Genomic DNA, 25,391 nt, shown 5'->3' with positions numbered 1-25,391 from the left:
CTGGTTTCTACCTTCCTACCTCACATCACTGCCTCACATTTTGACTCACTTTCTTCTTTCCTCCTCCGTTTTCTGCAGTCCAGCATCTCACTCCCCTGCTCCAAGGTGCCCACAGGGTGGACTCCAAGCTCCTGGCCATGACCTTCAAGGCCCAGTGTGATCTAGGCCTGGTTCTCCCTTTCCACACCATCCCAGACATCAGGTGCTGTCCTGAGCTCACATTGGATCATGCTTCCGTAGTCACTTGGGATGCACGTGATTTGCTCGGTCCCTTGAGATGCGAGTAGGGACGGTACATGTCACTCCCGGCAGACACTGCTGGCATGGTGAGCCAAATAATGCTTTCCGGCTACTGGCTCACGCAGAACGAGCTGTTAGGTTCCAGCCAAGTCAAAATCAAGCCGTGCATTCTCCGTCAGCGCGTTTCTCAAGAAGCTGGCCTGCCTCCTAAGCGCAGCGTCCCCTTCTGAATCCCTTAAAGACTCCGGACGCCTTATTCAGCCTGGTGGTTCCCCAGATGTCCATCGCTACCTCCTCATCTATTGAACGATGAGACTTTCTCTTTCCCTTGTCCTCAAACCTTGTCCCCTTGTTCTGTTGACAGGCTGGACTTCAGTAACAAGCAGGTGGGAGTCCTCTGTGTCTCTCTGTCTCTGTCTCTCTTGCTTGCTTTCTACCTCTCAAATACATAAAATAAACAGCGAGCAGCAGAGTGATCAAGGGCATGGAATTCTTAGGAAGACCTGGGTTCAAGTCTTGACTACCAATTATTTGCCATAAATCCTGGGGGAGGGGGGCTCCTTATTTCTTCTAAGCCTCGGTTTCCTCATCTGTAAACTGGGGACACTGTCAGCCTCACAGGGTGTCCATAAAGAGCGCATGGGAAAATGCATTCAGCAAGTGCGGAGCTCCCCCAACGAGTCAGGCCCTGTGTGGCCAGGGAAAGCTTCCTGGAGGAAGAGGCAGCTGAGATGCCACTGAAGGCTGAGAAGGAGACAGAGCCACAGAGAGAGCTGGGAGAACTTTCCAGGTAGGGGGCCGCTGCACTGGCCCAAGGCGACGTGTCCATCTCTAACCATGCCGCTGTCAACCAGGAACACCAAGACCACAGGTTACCCCCCGCCAAGACCCCCTTTTCTCACTTATACTTAGTTCACCAGAGTGAGCTGTCTGGGATGAGCCATTAACCCTCTCTCCAGACGGTAAGCACTGGGCTGCGTGCAACCAGAGACGGGAAAATCAGAGATGTCAACAGAGCCAAGTTTACTCTGGGCTCGGGGCCACCTGGGTAAGCTGATTAAAGACACCGCTTATTGCTGCCACCAGGGACTGCAGCCCTCTGGGTTTGCTTGTCCTCCTGGGCGGAACCTGGGCAGCAGATAGCGCCAGGAGGAAAGTAAACGGGCGGGTCTAATCTTCCCCAGGGTGACTGTGGGGCCCCAGCGGTGGCCGCTCCCTTGGCAGAGTCAGGTCCCTCCATTCCTGGAAAGCACCTGTGGAACAGCAGTGTCAACACTGACCCCGAGGCCTGGTGGCTGGAACTCAACTCACCATTAGCTGGGACCCAGGGCATGCTCAGTCTTTCCTGCCAGGTCTGTCTTGGTCTGTCCTTGCCTCCCTTGAGATCCGCAGAGCCATGTCCTGCAAATTTCAGCCCCCAGCAGGGCCTCCAGAGGGCTTCCTTGAGCAGCAGAGAAGCAACACACCCCAGAATCCAGCCTCGTCAGAGCCTCCCCACTCGGTCAGGTGTCCCCTAATGAAGGAATGAGAAGCGAGTTTCGGTCGGAGAACCCACAGGCTTCCCCGCTGTGCCTTAGAGCCATGGGCTTTCAGCCCACAGAGCCCAAGTGCTGGAATGTTCCACAGGGGCACGGAAGCTCTCTGTGATGGCAGTTAACACAGCACCTGGTCTGCCTGCCTCCATTCTGAGTCCAAGGCAGACGTCACCCCTGACCACTGGCTGTGTTTCAGTGCCAAAGTCTGACCGGGAAATGACAGATATTCTAAATACAAGAGTATTTCCAAAAGGTTTTGTAAAAATGGAATAAAAAGATAAGCCTTTAGAGAAAAAAAATCATAATAATTAAAATGCATGCACCGTTTTTCAGGATATGCATTTTTCCCTGAACTCTGTGAAGATCCTTTGGACAAGTTCATGCTGTGCTTACAAGGAAGGGTCAGTGTGGTCTGAAAGAACAAGGGAACCTGTGGGGCTGCCCGGCTGGGCACCCTGCTTCCTGGTGCCATCCTGGCTGGCACTGCGCCTGTGCCCAACATGCTGGAGAGCCGGCTCCCAGTATGGCCTCCCTGCCACTACAAGACAACGGGAAAAGGGGGACACCTGAGCTTCTGGCACTTGTAGACTTCTGAGAGTCACCAGGGGTGGCCCCCAGCCGTGGATGCCACTGAACATTCTCTGATCTTTCCCTCCTCAGATCTCATGCCCCAGGGGGACGAGGATTCCCTGGGAACCAGAAGCCCCAGGCCAGGTCCCTCCACTCATTTACCTCGTAACCTTTTGGTAAGTCACCCCCTATCCCAGCTCTCAGTTTCCCCATCTGCAGAGTGGGGAGATTGGACTTGCTCAAGGACAGCTGTCATCTGGGACTGAGTGCTGAATAGAGGAACATGTGGCTAGGGGTATGCGTGTTGCTCAGGATTCTGGGGCCACAGCCAGTGGTCAGGGGCGACGTCTGCCTTGGACTCAGAATGGAGGCAGGCAGACCAGGTGCTGTGTTAACTGCCATCACAGAGAGCTTCCGTGCCCCTGTGGAACATTCCAGCACTCGGGTTCTGTGGGCTGAAAGCCCATGGCTCTAAGGCACAGCGGGGAAGCCTGTGGGTTCTCCGACCGAGACTCAGTTCTGCGGGTCACCTTTCCTAAAGGAATGAGTGACAGGAACAGGACCCCGGGTCCAAGAAGTGCCAAGAAGGATGAGCTAAGTGGGGTGATGTTTCTAACCTGGAGGTGTTCGGCAGACCTGCTCCTTTTCTGCCCAGCCTGAGATACTGCCGACAGCCAGACAAACCGGAGGGTGTGGGTGAGGCTGGTCCTCTTTCCCCAGCAGTGGGCTCAGCAGCAGCGAGTGCTGTCCAGGGCAGGAAGGACGCCGCCTCCAACCTCAGTTCACCAGAAGAGCCAAGTGGGCCTGGGCAGTGGAGGGGGGGGGTGTCCCTCTGAAGCCCTGCACTCTGCCCCCACAGCCAGCTGTTCTCGGCTTTAGTCCTTGCTCACCCACCCCTGCGGCCAAGGAGTCCCTTCTCTGATCTCTTCCCTTCTGCAGCCCCTGCAGGGCTTCTTCTCCATCCCAGTCCTTCTTGGGTCCAGCACAAGCTGCCCTCCCCAGTTACTGAGCTAAGAATCCCTCCCTCCTTCCCTTCCAAATAGCCCCACTGCTTCAGCCCTCGGCTCCTCCCCTACCCAGGTTCCAGTCCCTGAGCCTGCAGATGTCATGCGAGAAGAGGAAGCCGGGGAGGGAAGTTCCCGACTTGGTCACGGATACTTCCTCATCCCTTCTGCTTCCAGGCCCTGACATGGCTCTTGGTATCAACAACAACAGCATAGCATAAATCTTTATCTTAGCTACAAGTAACACCTTGACAGTAGGGACTCCATTTTAGAGCGCTGAGACTCCATCTTGAGAGAGCACCCCCCAACACACACACACACCATGAGACTCTGGTCTGAAACTATGATCTGAAAAATCCCAGTCAAGGCTGGCGCCGCGGCTCACTAGGCTAATCCTCCACCTTGCAGCGCCGGCACACCGGGTTCTAGTCCTGGTTGGGGCGCCGGATTCTGTCCCGGTTGCCCCTCTTCCAGGCCAGCTCTCTGCTGTGGCCAGGGAGTGCAGTGGAGGATGGCCCAAATGCTTGGGCCCTGCACCCCATGGGAGACCAGGAGAAGCACCTGGCTCCTTGCATCGGATCAGCGCGGTGCGCCGGCCGCATGGGCCGCGGCGGCCATTGAGGGGTGAACCAACGGCAAAGGAAGACCTTTCTCTCTGTCTCTCTCTCCCTCACTGTCCACTCTGCCTGTCAAAAAATAAAAAAATAAAAAAAAAATCCCAGTCAATAGCAGTCCCCTACATCACACTTGGCAGAGCATAGAAACCTCCTAGCATGATTGCTCAAGCTTAAAAGCAGATAGGCTGCACCTGGGTTAATGATAAGATTGTAATTTGTCTATGTCCCACATATGATTTAGGCCAATACCTGGATTCATGTCAAAATTAGAATTGGAATTGTTAAGATTGTAATTGTAATTGTAATTGGTATTGCCAAGATTATAATTGATATTAGTTTTGCATAGGCCTTAGGTCAGCTTGACCCCAGTAACCATGTACTCCTACCTGATCCTAGCAACCATGTATTCCCTCCTCCTGTTTATGTGGTTTTTGCTTTTTATAAACCCTGTTGCTTTCGGCTTTGGGGTCAAGAATTCTTGGGGGCCTGAGCCTGCTCTTGGCCGCTGGCAATAAAGGTCTCCAAAATTTATCAGTGTGTGGCGGTCCTCTGTCAGTACTCACTAAGGCACAACAATACCCGTACTTTAATTTTTTAAAGATTTTATTTATTTTATTTGAGAGGTATGGTTACAGATATTGAGAGGGACAGACAGAGATAAAGGTCTTCTTCCGTTGGTTCACTCCCCAAATGGCTGCAACAGCTGGAGCTGCACCAATCTGAAGCCAGGAGCCAGGCACTTCTTCCCAGTCTCCTACACGGGTGCAGGGGACCAAGCACTTGGGCCATCTTCTACTGTATTTCCAGGCCACAGCAGAGAGCTGGATGGAAAGAGGAGTAGCCGGGACTAGAATTGGTGCCCATATGGGATGCCGGCACCGCAGGAAGAGGATTAACCTACTGCACCATGGTGCCGGCCCCTACCCATGCTTTTAAAATCTGTAGTATGTATGGATTATTATGTAATGTGCTTGTTTTTGCTGGAGTATTTTGAGGGAAACATCTTACCACTTCACTATCAATACTTCATGTGTATCTTTGGGAGATAGGAGATAAGGATTGTTCCTGACAAAGTGCAGCCACAATGCTCTTTTATGCCAAACAAAATTGTTAGCTTCAATATTGCCTAATATGTATTTCATGATCAGAGTTCCTTGACTCTCTTGACAATGCCTGTAACAGTGTATATGTTCAGGGACCAGGGTCTAGAGAACACTCACTTATGTTGTATTTGGTTGCGGTCTCTTGAGACTTTTGGTAGAAATAATCCTCGTTTTATGCCGTTTCTTTGTTTAACAAGTGCATGATGCTTGGGACGGGCATTTGTGATGACATCATGGTTACGACGCCACATCCCATATGTGAGTGCTTGGCTCAAGTCCCAGTTCTTCTGCTTCCAGACCAGCTTCCTGCTAATATGCATTCTGGAAGGCGGCAGGTACTTGGGTCCTTGCCACCCACGTGGGAGACCCGGATGGAGTTCTAGGCTCTTTGGCTTGGCTGGATCCTGGCCTCGCTGCTGTAGACATCTGGGGAGGAAACCATTAGATTAAAGATCTGTCTTCCTCTCTCTGTCTCTCTGCCTTTGAGATAAAGTAAAAATAAATAATTTTTTTGTTAAAAAATTCAATATATGAGGCTTGTTAGAATGGCCCAAACCCAGCACATGGACAGCAGTGAACCATGACAAGGCTGTAGAGCAACAGGAGCTCCCATTCATTGCTGACTGGAATGCAGAGTGGACACTTTGGAGTGGAGTTTGGCCGTTTCTTAGCAAGCTAAACATACCCGTACTGTGTGATCCAGCAATCGCACTTCTTGCATTTGCCCCAAGGAGTTGGCACTTACGCCCACGTGACAGCAACGTTCTTCATAATTGTCGGACATGGAAGCAGCTGGGCAGGCTGTCTTTTGGTAGGTGGCTGGATAAATCAACATAGGCACAATGGAATATGTATTTGTCACAAATAAATTAAGAAATTTATCACAAAGAAATTAAGCTATCCAGCCAGAAAAAGATGTGGAGGAAGCTTAAATGGATATAACTAAGGGAAAGCAGCCAATCTGAAAAGGCTACAGCTCTCAGACAGGCTGGGAAAGGCAAAACCGGGAAGGCCGTGAGAAGATGAGGGGTTGCCAGGGGTTGGAGGAGGGAGGGATGGATGAGTGGGCAGAGACAGAGGACTGTCAGGCACTGAAACTACCCCGTATGTTGCTGTAATGGCAGGTGCATGGCATTGTGCTTGTCTACACCCACAGCATGTTCAGCACCAAGAGAGAAGCCGAATGGGAACTCTGTGCAGGGCACTGATTGGTGGGGGAGGGATGCGCACGTCGGGGCAGGAGCCACGTGGGGAATCTGGTACCTTCTACTCAATCTTGCTGGGACTCTAAAGCTGCTCTGCAAAATGAAGTCAGTTTTTAAGGGGCTGGGACTTGGAGGAAGTCATTCGCCCTGTAGAGTGTTCCACATACCAGATTCGGATGACTGTTGCCTCGCTGCTTTATTTCCTGAAAACTGGTAGGCAGCGCCAGACTCGCTTTCAAGCTGTTTTATTGGAATAGTTCCTGGAAAGCTCCATTTGTTGCTTACTGCATCACATCAAGAGGCGCGTCATTTCCGGGTGTCCCACAATTAATCGACTCATGCTCAGGTTAACCAGTGTGTGCCAACGCTGTCAGCCGAATCCATCCATGATGAACTTCCCCGCTGACCTTGCATCCTAGTGATTTCAGCTCTGTCCTGATCTATCGTTTTAAAGACAAACTTCATAGGAGTTGCAAAACAGTGAGTTCTCAATTCTACCACTCCTTCTGTATTTAATCACTGGATTTTTTTTTTTAATCAAAGAGAATTTTTCATCAACAATCTGTGGTTACCTGAAAGACAAGGACCTTTCAACAAGGTCGTGGAGAATGTGTGTTGTGAAAAATCATGTATGGGGTTTCAAGAGTTTTTGCACCCAAACAAATGCCTTTTAATTCCATTTTCCATGGGCCTCTTAAAATATTCCCATATACTTCATACAGAAAAGTAAACAGCATAGATACTCATCATTATTTCCCTTTGCCTGCCAGTGACCTCCCATGGCTATGGGTCAGATCTTCTTTTTAAAGATTTGTGTATTTGACAGGTAGGGTTACAGGGCGGGGGGAGAAAGGTCTTCTGTCTGCTGGTTCACTCCCCAAATGGCCGCAATGGCCAGAGCTGGGCCAATCCAAAGCCAGGAGCCAGGAGCTTCTTCCAGGTCTCCCATGTGGGTGCAGGGGCCAAAGCACTTGGGCCATCTTCCACTGCTATTCCAGGCCAAAGCAGAGAGCTGGATTGGAAGAGGAGCAGCCAGGACTTGAATTGGTGCACATACAAGATGCTGGGGCCACAGACGGAGGCTTAGCCCACTACGCCACAGATGTTTTATAATATATTAAATGGATCTTGATAGGTTTGACTTGCTTCCATCACTGTGAGGCGCTGGTTAAATTGTCCATATGTAGATGGACATGGATGCCTGAGCCTTTCACAGCCCCCAGTGGTGTTTCAAGTTATCAACTTTCTAGGCCTTCAACAGGTCCTGGGCTCTCGTCTTGTGCATTTCTTGGCTTAGTCTTGGAATCAGCACTTCTCCAAGGATCCTTGGATCCTCTTAGAGGAAAACAGCACATAAAGGCCAGAGGTGGGGCCAGCATAGTGGCATGGCAAGTTAAACCACTGCCCACAATGCCTGTATCAGAGTGTCAGTTCCAGTCTCAGCTGCTCTGCTCCTGATCCAGCTCCCTACTAATGCACCTGGGAAAGCAGCAGATGGTGGTCCAAGTGCTTGGGCCCCTGCCACCCACATGGGAGACCTGGATGGCGTTCCAGGCTCCCGGCTTCAGCTTGGCCCAGTGAGCCAGCAGATGGAAGATCTCTGTCTGTCTCTCCCTCTCTTGTCACTCTGCCTTTCAAATAAACAAAATAGATCCTTACAAAACAAACAGAAAATGGCCACTTGCTAGGCTTGGAGTTCTGTTATTAGCTCATCAGTGCTTCTAGGCTTTCCAATGGAAAAAAACAGTAATTAGCACAAACATATACTTTCAAGTTGTAAGATTAATCTTTTCTGTTTTATACTTATATCTTGTATCTCTTCCACTGAAAATCCTGCTTCATGCCAGTATTATGATTTATTTACTTTAACGAGTAACACTTATGTCATAGTTTCAAAATCACAGTGGCAGTGCTACCCACAGGAGGCTATGGAATGTGGTTTCGGATTCCTTTGGGCTGTTTTTTGTTGTTTTGTCCTTCCTTTTCCATTTTGCCCTTAGGAAACGGCTCACTGCGGAATGTGGATTTAAACATCACTTAACAGGATATTTCTACTCTGTGTTGCTGTCGCCGAATTAACAATTAGTCTTATTTGTTTCCATTCCTTTTCAATTTTGAGGATTTTTTTTAAAAAAATTCTGTAAAATCTGTACATAGTTGCAAAGTCAAACTGTAAAACAAGAAAAACCTCAGTCTATCCCTACCTTCTTAGCAAGTAGCAATCTTTATCAGTTTTTGCTTTATCCTTTCACTGTTGTTGGGAATGTAAACAAGGACATGCCAATATGTGTATATAAAAACAGCAAACTATAAACACGGCTCTCCATGCCTCCTCTTAAGTAAATATTTCCTTTTCACTTACTTGAAAGGCAGAGTGACAGAGACAGACCATCATCCAGCCACTGGTTCACTCCCCAAATGACCACAACAGAAGCCAAGAGCCCAAAACTCCATCCAAGTCTACCATGTGGGTGGCAGGGACCCAAGTACTAAGTCATCACCCACTGACTCCCAGGGGCAATAGCTGGAAGCCCTAAAGGAACTGGAGGAGCCCCGAGCTGACATCTAAGATGGGATGCAGGGTCTCGAGCAGAGGCTTAACCTGCTGCACAAAACCTATCACCCCCCCGCTCCCGCCTTTTATACAAAAAAAAAGTTTTATTTATTTGAAAGTCAGAGTTGCAGAGAAGGAGGAAGAGAGAGATAGAAAGATACAGAAATATCGATCTTTCATCTGTTGGTTCACTCCCCAAATGGCCTCAATGGAGCCAGGAACTTCTTCCAGGTCTCCCATGTGGGTAGTAGGGGCCCAAGCACTTGGGCCATCTTCTACTGCCTTCCCAGGCCTTTCGCAGGGAGTTGGATTGGAAATAGAGCAGCTGGGACATGAACCGGTGCCCATACGGGAGACCAGCATCGCAGGTGGAAACTAACCTGCTATGCCACAGCATTGGCCCCACCACTCCTCCTTTTTAACTACACAATATACCCTGGAGATCTCACCCATCCCACTCCATTTTCCACCTGTATTACACTCCCTTGTGTATCCACCATCTGCTCTAATATTATTTATTTATTTATTTGACAGGTAGAGTTATAGATAGTGAGAGAGAGAGAGACAGAGAGAAAGGTCTTCCTTCCGTTGGTTCACTCCCAAATGGCTGCCATGGTCGGTGCTGCGCTGTCTGAAGCCAGGAGCCAGGTGCCTCCTCCTGGTCTCCCATGCAGGTACAGGGGCCAACCACTTGGGCCATCCTCCACTGCCCTCCTGGGCCACAGCAGAGAGCTGGACTGGAAGAGGAGCAACCGGGACTAGAACCCGGCGCCCATATGGGATGCCGAAGTCACAGGCAGAGAATTAACCAAGTGAGCCACGGCACTGGCCCTCTACTCTTTATTTGAAAGTCACTGTTGAGGGGGTATTGCTGGTACATTTTCTAATCTTTGGCCACCCAAACAATGTTGTAACGAGTTGCTTGTGCACACATCTTTTTGGTACTTTGCCAGTGTACCTTTGGTCTAGATTCCTAGAAATAGAATTATCAAGTTAAAAGGCGAATGCATGTGTGATTTGCTAGGTGTTGTCAAATCCCCCCCCACAGCGGCAAAAATGAATTGTATCATCTTGCAAAAGTGAAGACTGAAACACAGAGCCCCCTACTCCTTCCACCACCCACGTCTGGGGATTGGATCAGCCTCCCAGGTGCTCTGCCCAGCACAGGCCTGGACTGGATCCCACCCATGAATAGTGGGCCCCAGCAGTCCTAGAAGGAGTGCGGAATGCCACGTTCTTGCCTTGGGAGGTTGCCTTGCTCACACCAGGCTGAGCCAAAGTTGTGGGTGGCCCTTCTGTGTCGCCTTTGATCGATAAGGCACTTAATAAATAATCACTCCTTTACATGTCTGCTTCGGCAGACAAACATTTCAAGGCCTGGATCCTGACGGGAGTTATAGCAGGTGCTCAGCCCATGGGAGCTGTGTTGAAGTTCATTGGTTTATCTGATCCTGATGGGCTTTCCGTGAAAATGGAAGGAAAGGGGTCACCGAGCAGCCCGAGGATGAAGTCGGCAGTGGTTGTGGCTACTGGGCAGGACCTGGTGACGGGGATTTGCTGTTGGTGTTAGGATTCCGCACATCCTACACGGGTGCGAAAACTCCTGGTAGTGGGACAGATTCAGCACATTCATTGTCTCCAGACTCTGGGAGGTGCTACCCACATGCCGAGAGGAGACATCCAGGAGAAACATTAATCCTTCCTCTGTGTTGCGTCTCCAGGGGCCCCCTTATGTGGATCAGCTAAGTAGAGATGATGCAAAAGCAGAACTCATCAAATCCAAAAAAACCTTAAAGTCACGCCTGCCTGCCTTGGTGATTTTTCTGTTTTTTTTTTTTTTTTTTTTTTTTTTTTTTGTTGTTGTTGTTGTTGTTGTTTTAAGATTTTATTTATTTATTACAGACAGAGGGAGAGACAGAGGTCTTCCATCCTCTGGTTCATTCCCCAAATGGCTGCAATGGCTGGAACTGGGTGGATCTGAAGCCAGGAGCCAGGAGCTTCTTCTGGGTCTCCCACACAGGTGCAGGGGCCCAAGCAAGCACTTGGGCCATCTTCTGCTGCTTTTCCAGGCCCATTAGCAGGGAGCTGGATAGGAAGTGGAGCAGTCGGGACTCGAACAGGTGCCCATATGAGATGCTGGCGCTGCAGGCAGAAGCTTAGCTTACTATGCTACAGTGCTGGCCCTCTGTTTTTTGTTTTTGTTTTTTTTTTCTTCTTTTTATCACCTTGTTCAACTCAAAGGAACACTTAGAAGTCATACAATTGTATAATTTTATAATGTTTTGCAGTAAAATATAATATTATCTTCTCTGCTAACACACAATTTCTTTAAGTTTCTTGTAAACTATAATAATATATTTACAGTATATGGTTTCTATGGAAATAACATTCACCACACAGTATATGGTCCCACGTAAAGGAAAATTTACCCTTGTAAAACCTTAAAAGTTGATACTTGGAAGCTTATGACAAAAGTACTTGTACATGAAGAGAAGGAATCTAGACTTTCTTGTATACATTTTTCTTTTCTCCAGTAATGAATGTTTACCTTTCACTTAAAAAAAAAAAGGAGAAAAGTGGTGATGATGCATTTGGTATCTCATTCACACCACTGGGCCGGAATTAAAGAACTTGCACAGCCCAAGGCCGAATGCAACTCACAGTGACAGACGGGTTGGCCAACACCACAGTTCTTTAAAAACTGAGTAATTCATTACTCTGAAAATATAGAAGGAAAATCCAGCCCGAACTCAGTTTCTCTTACAGGCCTCTCACCTCACGGATCTCAGAAAAGGTGTGGGAAGGCCACATGTAGTGTGGTCTAGGCGTCTTCAAGGTTCACAAGGTACAGGTGCCAACTAGATGTTGGTGATTCTCTGTGCCAGGAAGCAAATGCACCCATCCTGTGCTCCTCCAGCTCCCGCATCTGTCACTGGGTGCCCCAGGATGTCTGTTGGAGATGAGGGCCCGAGGGCTGGTACCAGCCTCCAGGGATAGTTAGGTTTAGCTCTACCACGCAGCAAAACCCACGTCTCCCAGTGGCAGTCTCATCCTCGCCACCCATTTAGCACAGCTGCACAATCTTTTTTTTTTTTTTTTTTTTTTTTTGACAGGCAGAGTGGACAGTATGAGAGAAAGAGAGACAGAAAGAAAGGTCTTCCTTTTTTCCGTTGGTTCACCCCCCAATGGCCGCTGCAGCCGGCGCACCTCACTGATCCGAAGCCAGGAGCCAGGTGCTTCTCCTGGTCTCCCATGCAGGTGCAGGGCCCAAGGACTTGGGCCATCTTCCACTGCACTCCCGGGCCACAGCAGAGAGCTGGCCTGGAAGGGGGGCAACCAGGACAGAATCTGGCATCCTGACCAGGACTAGAACCTGGGGTGCCGGCACCACAGGTGGAGGATTAGCCTACTGAGCCGTGGCGCCGGCCTGCACAATCTTTTGAAACATAAATTTGATCCTCTCCTTCCCTTCCTTAAAACTCCAATGAGGGGGCTGGCACTATGGCATAGTGGGTAAAGCCACCGCCTGCAGTACCAGCATCCCACATGGGCGCCGGTTCGAATCCTGGCTGCCCCATTTCTGTTCAAGCTCCCTGCTGATGTGCCTGGGAAAGCAGTGGAAGATGACTCAAGTGCTTGGGCTCCTGCACCCATGTGGGAACTCCTGAAGAACCTCCAGGCTTCAGTCTGGCCCAGTCCTGACCGTTGCAGCCATTTAGGGAGAGAACCAGCAGATGGAATCTCCCTCTCTCTCTCTCTCTCTCTCTCTCTGGAATCTCTCGCCGCCAGCAATGGATTCTACAGTAGGGTGCTCTCTGATTCAAGGTGGTTCGGACACTACCTACCCAGCAGTAATGCCAGATCCCACAGACCGAGGGCTCAGCTCCCAAGCCGGCCTTCTTCCTCTGCTTCAGATACCTTGGGCGTCCCCTGGGCTTCCACCCCACCTGCTGTAAACTGGCAGCCCCCTTCTCTGGTTGGATGAAGAACCTCACAGAACTCGGGAAAACACTCAAGTTTACTGATTTCCTACGAAGGATCATACTAAGGAGCCAGCTAACGAGGTGCCCAGGGCAGGTAGGGGAGAAGGGCACCGGCCCCACCCTCTAGGAAGCCCTGCACGCTCTCAGCTGTCAGGAAGCTCTGGGAATCCCGTCCTGGGATTTAGTAGAGACGGCAGTGCCAGGCACGACTGAAGCAAGGACAGCCGCGTAGAAGCAGCCCTGAAGGGTCTGAGCCAATGCGAAAGGGCTGGGTTGGAGAAGCCAGGAGGCCTGTCTGCCTGGACTCTCCTTGGCCTCCCTGTGCACCTTCCTTCCTCCCAGGCATGGGTCAGGAACCTTCTAGAACAGGAGAGGTTTAGAGCTCACAGGCAGACAACAGTAGTCGGAAGATTTCTTCATGGCCAGCCCCAGGACAGAAAGTCAGGGGAGAACCAGAGCTTTGGTGACCTGCCTTGGAGAGAGAGATTCTGGCAAACAATTATGTACATAATGTCACAGCTGCTAGCACTCAAAGATCAGGAATTTCACAGAAATATCCAGACTTCTGATTTTTCTTTTTTTTTTCTTTTTTTTTGACAGGCAGAGTGGACAGTGAGAGAGAGAGACAGAGAGAAAGGTCTTCCTTTTGCCGTTGGTTCATCCTCCAATGGCTGCCGTGGCCGGCGTACAGCGCTGATCCGAAGGCAGGAGCCAGGTGCTTCTCCTGGTCTCCCATGGGGTGCAGGGCCCAAGCACTTGGGCCATCCTCCACTGCACTCCCTGGCCACAGCAGAGAGCTGGCCTGGAAGAGGGGCAACCGGGACAGAATCTGGCGCCCCGACCAGGACTAGAACCCGGTGTGCTGGCGCTGCAAGGCAGAGGATTAGCCTAGTGAGCCGCGGCACCAGCTCTGATTTTTCTTAGCAACTTGGCCAACCTGGCATCATGGCTGCCTTCCAACGTGGCAACGGCCGTGGAGTCGAGTACAGGCTGCCCCCTGGTGGTGGGACTGTGCTGCCCCATGTCCACAACGCCAACTCAGGCCTTTGTTCATCCCTTTGCCTTCCAGGTCCTGAGCGTGTGAGCTCCCCGCCCTAGGCTAGAAGCTCCCGGAAGGCAAGGACTGCCTGTCGCACTGCACTTAGATTTCCTAGCATCTTGCCTAGTGCTAGGCTCACAGTGGGTCCTCAAGAACATTTGTTGGGGGGTGGACACTTGGCCTGGCATTTAAGCCACCATGTGAGATGCCCACATCCCATATTGGAGGGTCTGGTTCAATTTCTGGCTCTGTTCCTGATTCCAGCTTCCTGCCAATGTGCACCCTAGAAAGCAGGTGATGGCGTGAGTACTTGGGTCCCTGCAACCCATATGGATTGAGTTCCCAGCTGCCAGTCTCAGCTGTCAGCTTCAACAGCTGCTGGCTGTTGCAGGCATTTGGAGGAGTGAACCAGCAGATGGGAGTCTCTCTTTCTTTCTCTCTCTCTCTCTCTCGCTGCCTCTCAAATAAATAATTATCTTTCAAAATGTTTATTGAGTACAGGCAGTCTCCTTGGGATGCACGCATCCCACTTCTTCCAGCATTTAAACGGTGCAAGTGTCACACTGCTTTAGTCTGGCTCTCCAAAGCCAATCAGCTCAGGTCATCTCGCCACATCAGCCCACTTCCATCCCCAGCATCTTCACTCTGCGATTTGACCTCTCCTCCTCCCAGCAGTCTCCTCTCAAGGGAGGCCGGCGAGGTACCACTCACAAGGCCACTGGGAAGACCACGGACCACCAGTGTCAGGCACTGAATGTGGCCCTTGTTTTTGTCACATAACCTGCAGTGCCCTTATCTCCAAGATAGCCGGTCTCCCCCTCTTTGCTGGATGTGTGACTGGGGTTGTTTTCTCAGCCAAGCCCCAGGAAAGAGATTACGCCGGAAATCTCTCTTTTCTGAGAATTTTCTGGGCCCCCTCCTCAGGAACACTGAGAGGGGTGAGCTCTTATCAGGAAGGTTTGCACTTCTTATCAAGCCCATTCGTGGCCCTCCAGGGGACGACTGTATTTAACAAGCCGCTCTGGATGGCCACTGCATGCTCCGCTCGCCTGAGTGCTCTGAACCCAGGAAGGAAGCATGAAGTGGCTTGGGCTCCTCCTCGGGCTGGTAGCCCTCTCGGAGTGCTTGGTCACGTGAGTAAGGGACAAGCAGCAGCAGCAGCAGCTCTTTCTGGCCCCTTTCTTGCTCTCTTATTCTTTAGCCCTTCCAAGGGTGGAGAAGCAAGTGTAATCTTCCTTACCTCCCATGTGGTTCAAGTCTCCACTTAGTGATGTGTAGCTTGCCGTGTGTGCCGGGGGAGCCGGGGACCCAGTCCTGCTGCAGGACTTCAGGGATGCACAACCCCAGGAGCCCCTGTCACATCATGGGCTATGCGAGTGGTGCTCCCCAGAATTGTTCAGTGGACAACCTGTGCAGCTGTAGCTGCGGTCCCACACACTTCCTCCTCATTGGCTTAGAGATCTCGCTGCTCTCCCTCAGTTGCCAGATGCATGTCTCTGGGTCTGTGTCTCTACCCTTCATCTCCCCATCTCTTCAGATCTCTCTCTGTCGCTTTTTGCTTCGACTCTTTCTTGCTTTTCTGTCCTCCTCATCCCCCACCTCTGCCTCCTTGAGTTTCCACATATCTGGCTTCCTCGCTCACCCGTCTCTTCTGGTTGAACCCTGGAGTGATCAGGAGGACAACTTGCAAGCCCAGCTTTGCCACCATCAACCACAGACTCCCTGCAGTTCAGATTTCCTGCCATAAACAGGGGATAATGACCCTCACGCTAACCTGCCCAGGGCTGCTTTGAGACGGCCACACGGGTAGGAATGGCTATCACCGTGGGCACCTACTAGGTGGCAGGTGTATTCACGCCCTCCCTTACTTAGTACCCCCAAACATCCTATGTGACGAGGCTGCTATCGTCCCACTTTTTTTTTTTATTAAAGAGAGGAAACGAAAGGTCACACAGCTTGCCCAAGGTGCCCTAACAGAAGCTGAATCCAAGCCTAGGTCCACAGCCACGGTCCTTCTGTGTTGGGTGCCGCTCCCGATCGCAAGCTCACGCTCAGAAACACGTTCGGGAAAGGCACTGCGCAACTGGGATGGAGGCATGGCAGCCCAGGGAAAGGCACTGTGCAACTGGGATGGAGGCATGGCAGCCCAGGGAAAGGCACTGCGCAACTGGGATGGAGGCATGGCAGCCCAGCGCAGCGCCGCGCCGTGCCTCGACCGCTTCCTGTCTGTTTTCCCTCCCACACTCGGTCACAGAATCCCTCTGATGAAGGTGAAGTCCATGCGAGAAAATCTCCGGGAAAACGACATTCTTCTAGACTACCTGGAGAAGCATCCCTACCGCCCGACCTACAAGTTGCTTAGCGGACAGCAGGACCCAGACGTCTCTTTCGAACCCCTGAGGAACTACCTGGATGTGAGTGTGGGGACCCTGCGGCTCCAGAGCGCCCCCTCGTGCCCATGCCAGGCACTGCTGCTCAGCTCGGGTGGGAGCCAGTCTGTTAGGTCTGGGGCTCCTGCAGGCAGACATGGTAGGCGATGGGGCTTCAGTTGTCGCTGGAGGGGGGATTGGGCCCATCAATGGCCAGGCGCCAGGCAGACATCCTTTTCTGTGCCCTTGACACGTGGCCACTTAGTTCAAGGGTCTTTGTTGTAACTAAATGAACCACTGAACCACATCGAAGGGTGAGCCCCGTCTGATGAAATGACAGCAAAGCCACCTGCAAACCGAGCGTGATCCCCTAGGTAGAGGAAGTTCAGCCACTCCCGCCCCAAGAACACCACCAGCAAAAACGACTGAGGGGCTGGGAGGTGGGGCGGTGACTGGTAACCAAAGGCCTCAGAGCTTCTTCCGGAACTTGGAGCATAGCCAGAGAAACAGGCAGAGTCAGTGTGAGCCCAAGCAGAGACCACCTGTGTGGTATTGACATCACATGCACTGAGTTGAGAGGAAAGAGAGGGAGAGCTCTGTGGCCTGGGATAACCCCCAAGGACTGCCTGGAGGAGGAGGCACTCAAGCTGCTCCTTGAAGGGTTGAAAGGACTTGGAAAGCTGCAGGAGAGACTGAGAGCTGCTCCAATGAAGGCCTGCCTGGAGCTGGGAGGTGGGGTGATAGGAGAGTGGTTTGGGGAAACCCCAATGAAGGCAAGTACCTGGGAGCCAGGGAGAGGCTGGGGCAGCCAGGCCCACCCTAACCACTGCCTTCCGGGCCTCGCAGCTGGCCTACATCGGCATCATCAGCATCGGAACGCCCCCCCAGGAGTTCAAGGTCGTCCTTGACACGGGCTCTGCTGACTTGTGGGTGCCCTCCATCTACTGCTCCAGCCCGGCCTGTGGTAGGTGCCTCCTGGCCTCCCCTGGCCCCCTCTCCGATCCCCAGTGGGCCTGAGCAACGCTCCCCTCTGCCTGTGCAGGTAAACACAACACCTTCAACCCTCTGCTGTCCTCCACCTTCCTGGTCTCGGGCCGGCCCATTAACATCGTCTATGGCTCCGGGAGGATGTCGGGATTTCTTGCCTACGACACCGTTCAGGTAACCCACAGGCTGAGGCGGGGCCGGCCCCTGGGGAGACCGCCACTTCTGGGATCAGATACAGGGTCAGCTACAAGTGCCTGTCTTCCCCCAGAGTCCCTCCGTGGCTGGCTGCGTGCCCTGTGGGGCTGTGTCCGCAGGCAAGGCTGCCCCAGAGAGTGGGGTCACCCAGGTGCAGGTGCTTGCAACGGGGTGGGGGCGGGGATTGGCAGCCGCTCTCCTCACCGTGAGCAGAGGCCGGCTGTGCGGGGAGCAGGGAGACAGGTGGGGGAAATCGTCCCACCGTGCCAGGCGATCTAATTGTAGTAACTGGTTCACTCCTCACAACAGCCCCACGCGGCAGGCACCGTTATGGTCTCCATTAGACAGAAGGGAGAAGAGAGAGAGTGAGTGCCTGGCCCCAGGTCGGGGGCAGCTGGTGTGCCGCAGAGCTGGGATGGGGACCAGGACTTGTTTGGAGTGGGTGCTTCCCGGGCCTCTCGGGCCAGCCAGCGTTCCTGGCACAAGGCAGGGAAACGGAGCCACATACGCAGGAAGCCTGACTCATAGCTGGAATCTTGCCCGGTGGGGAGGGGACTCGGGAGCCTTTGAGAATCCAATAAAAGCTACAGATGGCCTCCCCAGGGTGCCTGAGCACCCTCATCCCATATCAGAGTCCTTTGTTCAAGTCCCAGCTTCTCCGCCTCTGCTCTAGCTTCCTACTGCTGTGCGCCCTGGGCGGAGCACGTGCTGGCTCCAGTACTGGGCCCCTGCCACCCACGTGGGAGACCTGGATGGAGTTCCAGGCCCTTGGCTTCAGGGTCAACCCTGGCTGCTGCAGCTCTCTCCCTCTCTCCCTCTATCTCTATCCTCTATCTCTATCCTCTATTCTCTATCCTCCCTCTCCCTCTCTCTCCCTCTCTTTCTCTCTTTCCCTCTCTCTCTCTCTCTCTCTCTCTCTCTCTCTCTCTCTCCTCTTCCTTTCAAACAAAATGGGAAAGAAAATGTTTGCTTGGGGAGTGTCGTCCAAGCAGGTTTTCGCTAAGACTGGCAGCTGCGTGGAAGGATGGGCTCGTCTCTCGGGGGCACATGGGAACGAGCACCTCTGGAACTGGCAATGAGTTCCCTCCGTTTCTGTCACCACCCACAAGGCAGCCACCTTGCTCTCTGCCCACCTGCCCTCCAGTGGGCGCCCTCTGGTCCCCACTGGAGTCTCAGTTTCCCCTCCTGTGGAAAGAGGACGAGGCCTATTTGAGTTCAGAGGACGTGAGGGAGGTGCAGGCGCTGGTTCTGACCCACAGCACCGCCCTGCAGAGCCCGCACACCTGTCCTGGCCGGAGACGAGCACCTGGCGAGCAGCCCGCGCCCCAGCAGCCTCAGTTCTCCTTGGTGCTGGTGGTCCGCCGCCCTGCCCTGCCCTGCCCCGCCCCCACCTGCAGCCCGGACCCCACTTCCCAGGCTTCTGCTCAGAGACACCCTCCCTTCCCCATAGATTGCGGGCCTCGTGGACGTAGCCCAGGCCTTTGGCCTGAGCCTGCAGGAGCCTGGCAAGTTCATGGAGTATGCAGTCTTCGATGGCATCCTGGGCCTGAGCTACCCTAGCCTTAGCTTCGAGGGCATCACCCCTGTCTTCGACAACCTGTGGGCGCAGGGCCTCATTTCTCAGAACCTCTTTGCCTTCTACTTGAGCAGGTGAGTCTTGGCTGCCCCTCCCCCAGCTCCGCTGTAAGATGCTTCCAGTTGCATGAAAACCCACAGATTTCTACCCGACCTAGAAATTTCCCGAGAACTGGTCTAGTGTAGCCACCAGCCAGCTGTGGCCTGGAGGCCCAATCCAGCCCACTGCCTGCCAACACACTCTGATGGGAACTCAGCCCTGTCCATTACGTTCACAGTGCCTCTGGCAGTAACAGCAGCCCTGAGCAGTGTGCAACAGGGACTCTGTGCAGTGCACAGAGCCCAAGGTGTGGACAACCTGACTTTCCAGGGAGAGCGGCTGACCCTGCAGGGGAAGCTGAGGCTCAGAGACAGGCTTTGCACGGTTCCCCAGCTGAGGCACAGCCCTCAGGACAACCTCCACGGTGGTGGCCAGCCCCTCCACAAATCTCCAGTCCTCAGGCTTGGTCAAGAAAAGCTGAAGTCCCCTGATGGGTTAAGGGTCTGGCTAAGGTCCCAGGGGAGAAAGGAGAGGCAGAGACAAGGGAAGGACCCTGTTCACAGATGCGTCTTCCCCACTAAAGGCAGTGCTTGACTCCATAAGTCCACATAAGAGGTGGGAGAACTGGTGTTGAGACTGCGGGCTCTGGGGAGTCCTGAGCTCAAATCCTGGCTCAAGGCCATGAATTTAAGCTGGCTGTTTAATCTCTCCAAGCCTCATGAACATTTGGACCCAATCAAAGCAGATGATGGACTCAGCAACTACTGAGCACCTACTGTCTGCTGGGCACTGCTCTGTATACATAAACGAGACAGGAGGCAGGGGAAGACGGACAAGACAGTAACTGATTCAGTGAAAGCAATAAATCAGGACGAGGGTGTAGCTTCACGTGGGTGGCCGGGGCGGCATCTCTGAGCTGAGTGCTGCAGGATGAGGGGTGTGAGAGACAAAGTTGCAGGCAGAGCGGGGAGTGAGTGCAGAGACCACCAGTGAGGGGCCAGTGCGGCTGCAACAGGGAGGGGCTGGGGACTGGGCTCCCTGGGGTTGCTCTAAGCAGAACTGGAAGCACTGGATGAAGCGGGGGAGACACATGATCTAATTTATGTGTTTTAATTTTTTGTCTTTGATTGACATGCAAGAATTATAGACTTTTAGGGGGCACCACGATGCTTTGCTACGTGTGTATACTGTGTACCGAGCATCCCATTTACATTTCTGGATGCTCACCCTATGGCCGCTGGAGGATGGCTGAACTGAGTGGAGGCAGGGAGACCAGGGCCTGGGCTGTGGCAGCCTCTTTAGGGAACAGAAAGGGCAGCCACCTGGTCCAGGGAAGAGGAAGAAAGTGGAAGGAGTGGCTGTGTTTTGGAGAAGAGGCCCCAGGATTTGCTGATGGATTTGATGTGGAGGGAGAGGTGTCTGCAGGGGCACTTCCACCCTCACCAGGATGTCCCTGTGAGCCCAAGACCCAGTGTACAATCTGCAGGGTCCAGTGCACAGGAGAGTGTGGGGCCCCTTGTGCTAAAAGCACGCAGAGTTTCTAAGCATGGGCGCTGTGGATGCACGGGTCCACACCCTGAGCCTCCTTGGGCTTCAGCTTTCTGGAAATAACAGGTTAGGTAAGGCTGTGTCCCAGTGTCTGCTCGGATTGCTGGAGGGACCTTGGTCCCTGCAGAGGTGGGCGGTCAGAGCTCAGCCTGGAAGCCATGCTGTCCAGGTTCAAGCCCCGGCTTTGCCACTCATGAGCCATGGGACTGACCCTAGGCAGGGGCTCAAGCCTTCCTTGCCTCAACTTCTCCATCCATGAAAGGGCATGCACAGCAGTGCCTGCTCTGGGTGTGCTGTGTGAATGAATGTGTGTGTGGACTGAGGGAGCCACAACAAGCAAATCATAGATGGTGCTTGGTTCCCGGGCCCTGAGCTTGGACCCACGGTGTGCAGTTCACCTGCAACGAACCCTCACTCTTCCTCCCTTCGAACCCCCACCCAGCAAGGAAGAGAGAGGCAGCATGCTGATGCTCGGCGGTGTGGACCCCTCCTACTACAGCGGGGACCTTCACTGGGTGCCGGTGTCCAGACCTCTCTACTGGCAGCTGGCCGTGGACAGGTAAGCCCCCGCCTCCAGTTCCTTCCCTGAGGGAGGCATGCACGGACACATGCAGGCACACGCCATCACACAGGTGGACACATGGTCACACCAAGTCACAGACACACACAAACCCGTCACAGTCACATAAGCACACCCATGCACGCCCCAGCCACGGGTTCCTAATCCCTCCAGGCCTCCTGTGTGGGGTCTCGAGGTAGGAAGATGGATCCTGGGCAGGAAGAGAAGGGGAAGGGGAGCTTTGGGGCCTGGGGAACCTGGGCTGTCCTGGAAGAGGCCCCGGGCGCTGTAGGGAGACCTGCACCGTGCCGTGGGGTAGCAGGAAGTGTGGCCCAAGGAGACGAGGCTGCAATGAGAAGTCGATGGAGGAGAAGCCTCCTTGACTGGACACAGCCATGAAGATGCTGGCTGTCCTGTGTGTCTGGGACCAGGGTGGGGGTGGGGGGTGCCTGCATGGAGACTGCAGTGTGAGAATAGGGGAAGTCCTGGGCAAATGGGGCAAGCTCGGGCCCCCCAGGGAGAAGACAGCGTGCAGGGGAGGAGGCCTGCTCCATTCTGCAGTTCTGGAGGCAACTCAGGAAAAGGAGGCTGCCTCTGTGGTCCTTCCTGGCCACCTGGTGGGGCAGGGGCTGTGACAGAGAACCAGGAGCCCAAGAAGGTGGGGACCATCCCTGATGGGCTGCCACCATCCTGAAAAAGTGAGAGACTGTCTCTGGAGGCTTCAGTGGCCATGGACTTCCCCTCGGGCTGCTGCAGGCATGGCCTGGGCCATGGGCTCCACATCAGAGCTGGAGCTGCTGGGGAGTTGACCCCTGCTGCACTCTGTGCGCCCCAGGAACCGGTCAGACAACAGACACAGGTCTCCACCTCCCTCCCTCCCTCATCAGCAAAGATGCCCAGATCTGCGGAATGGCAGGGACACACCCACTCTTACATAACTCGCTGTCCAGCAGGGCAGATACACACACACCAACACAGCCCGCATGTAGTGAATGAACACCCGGGAACCTTCAGAGCAACCAGGCCAGGAGCCTTGGCTGGTCTGTGGGGAGGACTTCCCTGAAAAAGACAACTGAGCTGAAACCTGGAGGGCAGGGGGCATTAGCTGGTCCAAGGGGGTGGGGGTGATTCTAAGAAAGGAGATCAGCAGGTGCAAAGGTCCTGAGGCAAGAAAGAGCTTGGTGGCGTCAGGAACTCCAAGGACTTCACAGAGGGTCAGCATGGCCAGCGCAGAGGAAACAGAGAGAGGCAGCCTGAGCCGAAGGGCTGTCCTGGAGGCAGCCAGGGGCGGGTGGTGGGGCGGCTGTGGGTGATCCCGGTGTCTGCTCTGTTCCTGGCTTCCAGAATCTCCATGAATGGGGAGGCCATTGGTTGTGACAGTGGCTGCCAGGGCATCGTCGACACGGGGACCTCTTTGCTGATTGGCCCGCGGGACCCTGTCCTCAACATCCAGAAGATCATCAACGCCCAGCTCTCCCATGGCGGCGAGGTAAGAGTCACGCTGAGGGTCACCCCAGGGTGCTTGGCCTGGCCCACCTTCCACCTGGCTTTCTCTCCCAGTACATCATCGACTGTGACACCATCAGCTCCCTGCCTGACATCATCTTCACCATCGATGGCGTGGACTATCCCGTGCCAGCCAGTGCCTACATCCGCAAGGTGAGGGGCCTGACCTTGGGCGATGAGCCTGGGATATTGGCACCTGCAGGAATCACTGGGTTGCAGCTGGGAGGAAGAGGCCGCCTGGAGGCCAACCGGTGCCATTGTAGATGCTGCCAAGCCCATTGGGGCACCTCCCATAAAGCTGGTGTGTGCAGACTGTGGCATCCTTCACCCTCCGTAAATATTGAGTGACCTCTTGTGCTGGCGCAGTGCTAGGGATGAGGAGAGGGGGCGCAAAGGGGCCTGCCCCTGGAAGCTTCTGTTTAATCTGTTTAACATGTCTCAGTGACAGGTCAAAGGGAGAGTGACGGGTGGGCTTGGCTAGAACTGTCCCATCACAATTATTACTAGCGCTCCCTCAGAATTGACCTGGTGTGGATGATAAATTATACGGCCACCCAAGGCCGAGGCTACAACTGTGCTCCCTCCCCTGTGAGTTAGAGTTACAGCCCCTCCCTCTGCAGGGTGCTGGGGACATGGACATGAGCAGAGTGCCTGGGGACAACATGGGACCAGACACACGGATGAGGCTAAACATGTCAGGTCCCCATGAGAGTCCAGGGGAGGCTGAAGGGGTTAAAAGAGAGTGTGAGAATGAGATGTTATTCAGCCATTAAAAAGAGAGAAATCCTGTCATTTACAGCAACATGGATGGAACTGGAGGGTATTGCATTATGTGAAATAAGTCTGGCACAGAAAGACAAATTCTGCTTGTTCTCACTCATTTTAAGATTTGTTTATTTATTTATTTGAAAGGCAGATTACAGATAGAGGAGAGGAAGAGAGAGAGAGAGGAAGAGAGAGAAAGGAGGAGAGAAGGAGGGAGGGAGGGAGAGAGAGAGACAGACAGACAGACAGACAGACATATCTTCCATCTGCTGGTTCACTCCCCAAACAGCTGCAACAGCTGGGGCTGGGCCAGGCTGAAGCCAGGATCCAGGAGGTTCATCTGGGTCTCTCTTGTCTGTGAGGAGGCCCAAGCACTTGGACCACCTTCTGCTGATTTCTCAGGTACATTAGCAGGGAGCTGGATCAGAAGTAGACAGCTGGGACTTGAACCAGTGCTCATATGGGATGCTGGTGCCACAGGCAGCGTCTTAACCTGCTACGTCACAATACTGGCCCCACACGCATGTTCTCACTTCTATATGGAAGCTAAAGCAATGATCTCAAAGAAGTAGAGAACACGAGAATGCCTACCGGAGCCTGGGAAGAGCGTGTGCACAGGGGTGTGGGGAATGGGGGATGATGGTTAACGGGCGCAGGACGGAGGAATAACTTCTAATATGCTATGGCACAGTAGGGTGACTAGGGTTGACAGCAATGCATAGAAAATATCAAAATAGCTACTAGAGAGGATATTGAATGTTCTGAACACAAAGAAATGGGAAACATCTGAGATGATAGACATGCCCATCACCCTGACCTGATCCTGGCTCACTGTATATATGTATTGAAATATCACACCATACCCCATACATGTGAACAATTATTTGTATACAGTTTCAATTTTTTTTAAAAGAAGGCCGTGAGACAGGGAGAAATTGGACATTTCCTTTTTTTAAATTTTATTTATTTACTTATTTTAAAGGCAGACTGACAGAGAGACCCTTCATCTACTGGTCCACTCCCCAAATGGCCACAATGTCTGGGAGCATCCGGGTCTCCCAGGTGGCTGGCAAGGGCTTAGCCATGTGGGGCATCTTCTGCTGCTTTCTTAGATGCATTAGGAAGGAGCTGGGTGGGATGTGGGATGGCCCAAGGGGCAGCTGGGACTGGCCCTCCCGTATGGGATACTGGTGTCACGTCAGCAACACTCACAATACTGGCACCAAAGCTGAACTTATCTAAGGCCACAGACTCACAGAGGCAGGACTGGGGCTGTCTGTGTTGGGGGCGGGTCTACCCCAGGCTCCATGCAAACAGGGTCCCAGGGAGCTGGGAGGAAGAGGCCCCCTGGAGGCCACACCGTGGGAGAGGGCAGGCGTGTGAGCAGCCAGGGGATCTAGCCCCACCCAGCCCGATGAGACCATAGACCCAGGATGCACCGGTGACAGGGACCACCGAGGAACATCACCTGGCCCGGACTGCAGGGCTGAGGAGGTGGGGCACAGGACCAGGCAGGCTCCCCACGGGGATCCTTGCGGAAGCCCACCTTCAGGAGTGAGCAGGGGAGAGGGGGACAGGGAAGGGTGTTCTCTGCAGAGGGAACAGCCCCACATGGGTCAAAGGTGACAGCACAGGCGTGGGTGGCCGGCGAGGGTGAGAGCTGACCGCCACGTTTCCATGGTCTCCAGAGCTCAGTGCATGGCTGCTACAGCAACTTCGACGAGAGCGCTGCCCACGAGTCTGAGCCGTACGAGGTCTGGGTGCTGGGAGACGTCTTCCTGCGGCTCTACTTCACCGTGTTTGACCGGGCCAACAACAGGATCGGCCTGGCTCCTGCAGTGTGAATGCCGGGCTCCACCAGCCGGGCCCACCGCAAACCCAGATGCCAGCCCGTGGGCGGGGGCTCCTGCCCAGGGGGCTGCCCCCAGCTGTGTCTGGCGCCTCTGCCAAGCCCTGCTCCCCAGGCAAGAATAAAGGATGTCATTTTCAGTGGTGCT

The 25,391-nt window shown here is 53.3% G+C and overlaps 1 protein-coding gene across 2 annotated transcripts; it reads left to right on the top strand.

The window, feature by feature from the left end:
- Window positions 1-973: 973 nt before the first annotated feature.
- PGA5 (pepsinogen 5, group I (pepsinogen A)) lies at window positions 974-25,391 on the top strand. Of its 2 annotated transcripts, XM_070071607.1 has the most exons (10): window positions 974-1,030; window positions 2,436-2,521; window positions 16,105-16,264; window positions 17,066-17,183; window positions 17,262-17,380; window positions 18,852-19,051; window positions 21,007-21,123; window positions 22,468-22,612; window positions 22,684-22,782; window positions 25,083-25,388. In XM_070071607.1, exons 3-10 carry the CDS (start codon window positions 16,115-16,117, stop codon window positions 25,236-25,238), a joined length of 1,104 nt encoding a protein of 367 aa, XP_069927708.1. In that variant the 5' UTR covers window positions 974-1,030; window positions 2,436-2,521; window positions 16,105-16,114; the 3' UTR covers window positions 25,239-25,388.

Source organism: Oryctolagus cuniculus, chromosome 1 (assembly GCF_964237555.1).
Source record: "Oryctolagus cuniculus chromosome 1, mOryCun1.1, whole genome shotgun sequence".
Taxonomy (NCBI): Eukaryota; Metazoa; Chordata; class Mammalia; order Lagomorpha; family Leporidae; genus Oryctolagus; species Oryctolagus cuniculus.
The sequence above is the reverse complement of the archived record's forward strand: the minus strand, read 5'-3'. Positions and strand labels throughout refer to the sequence as shown.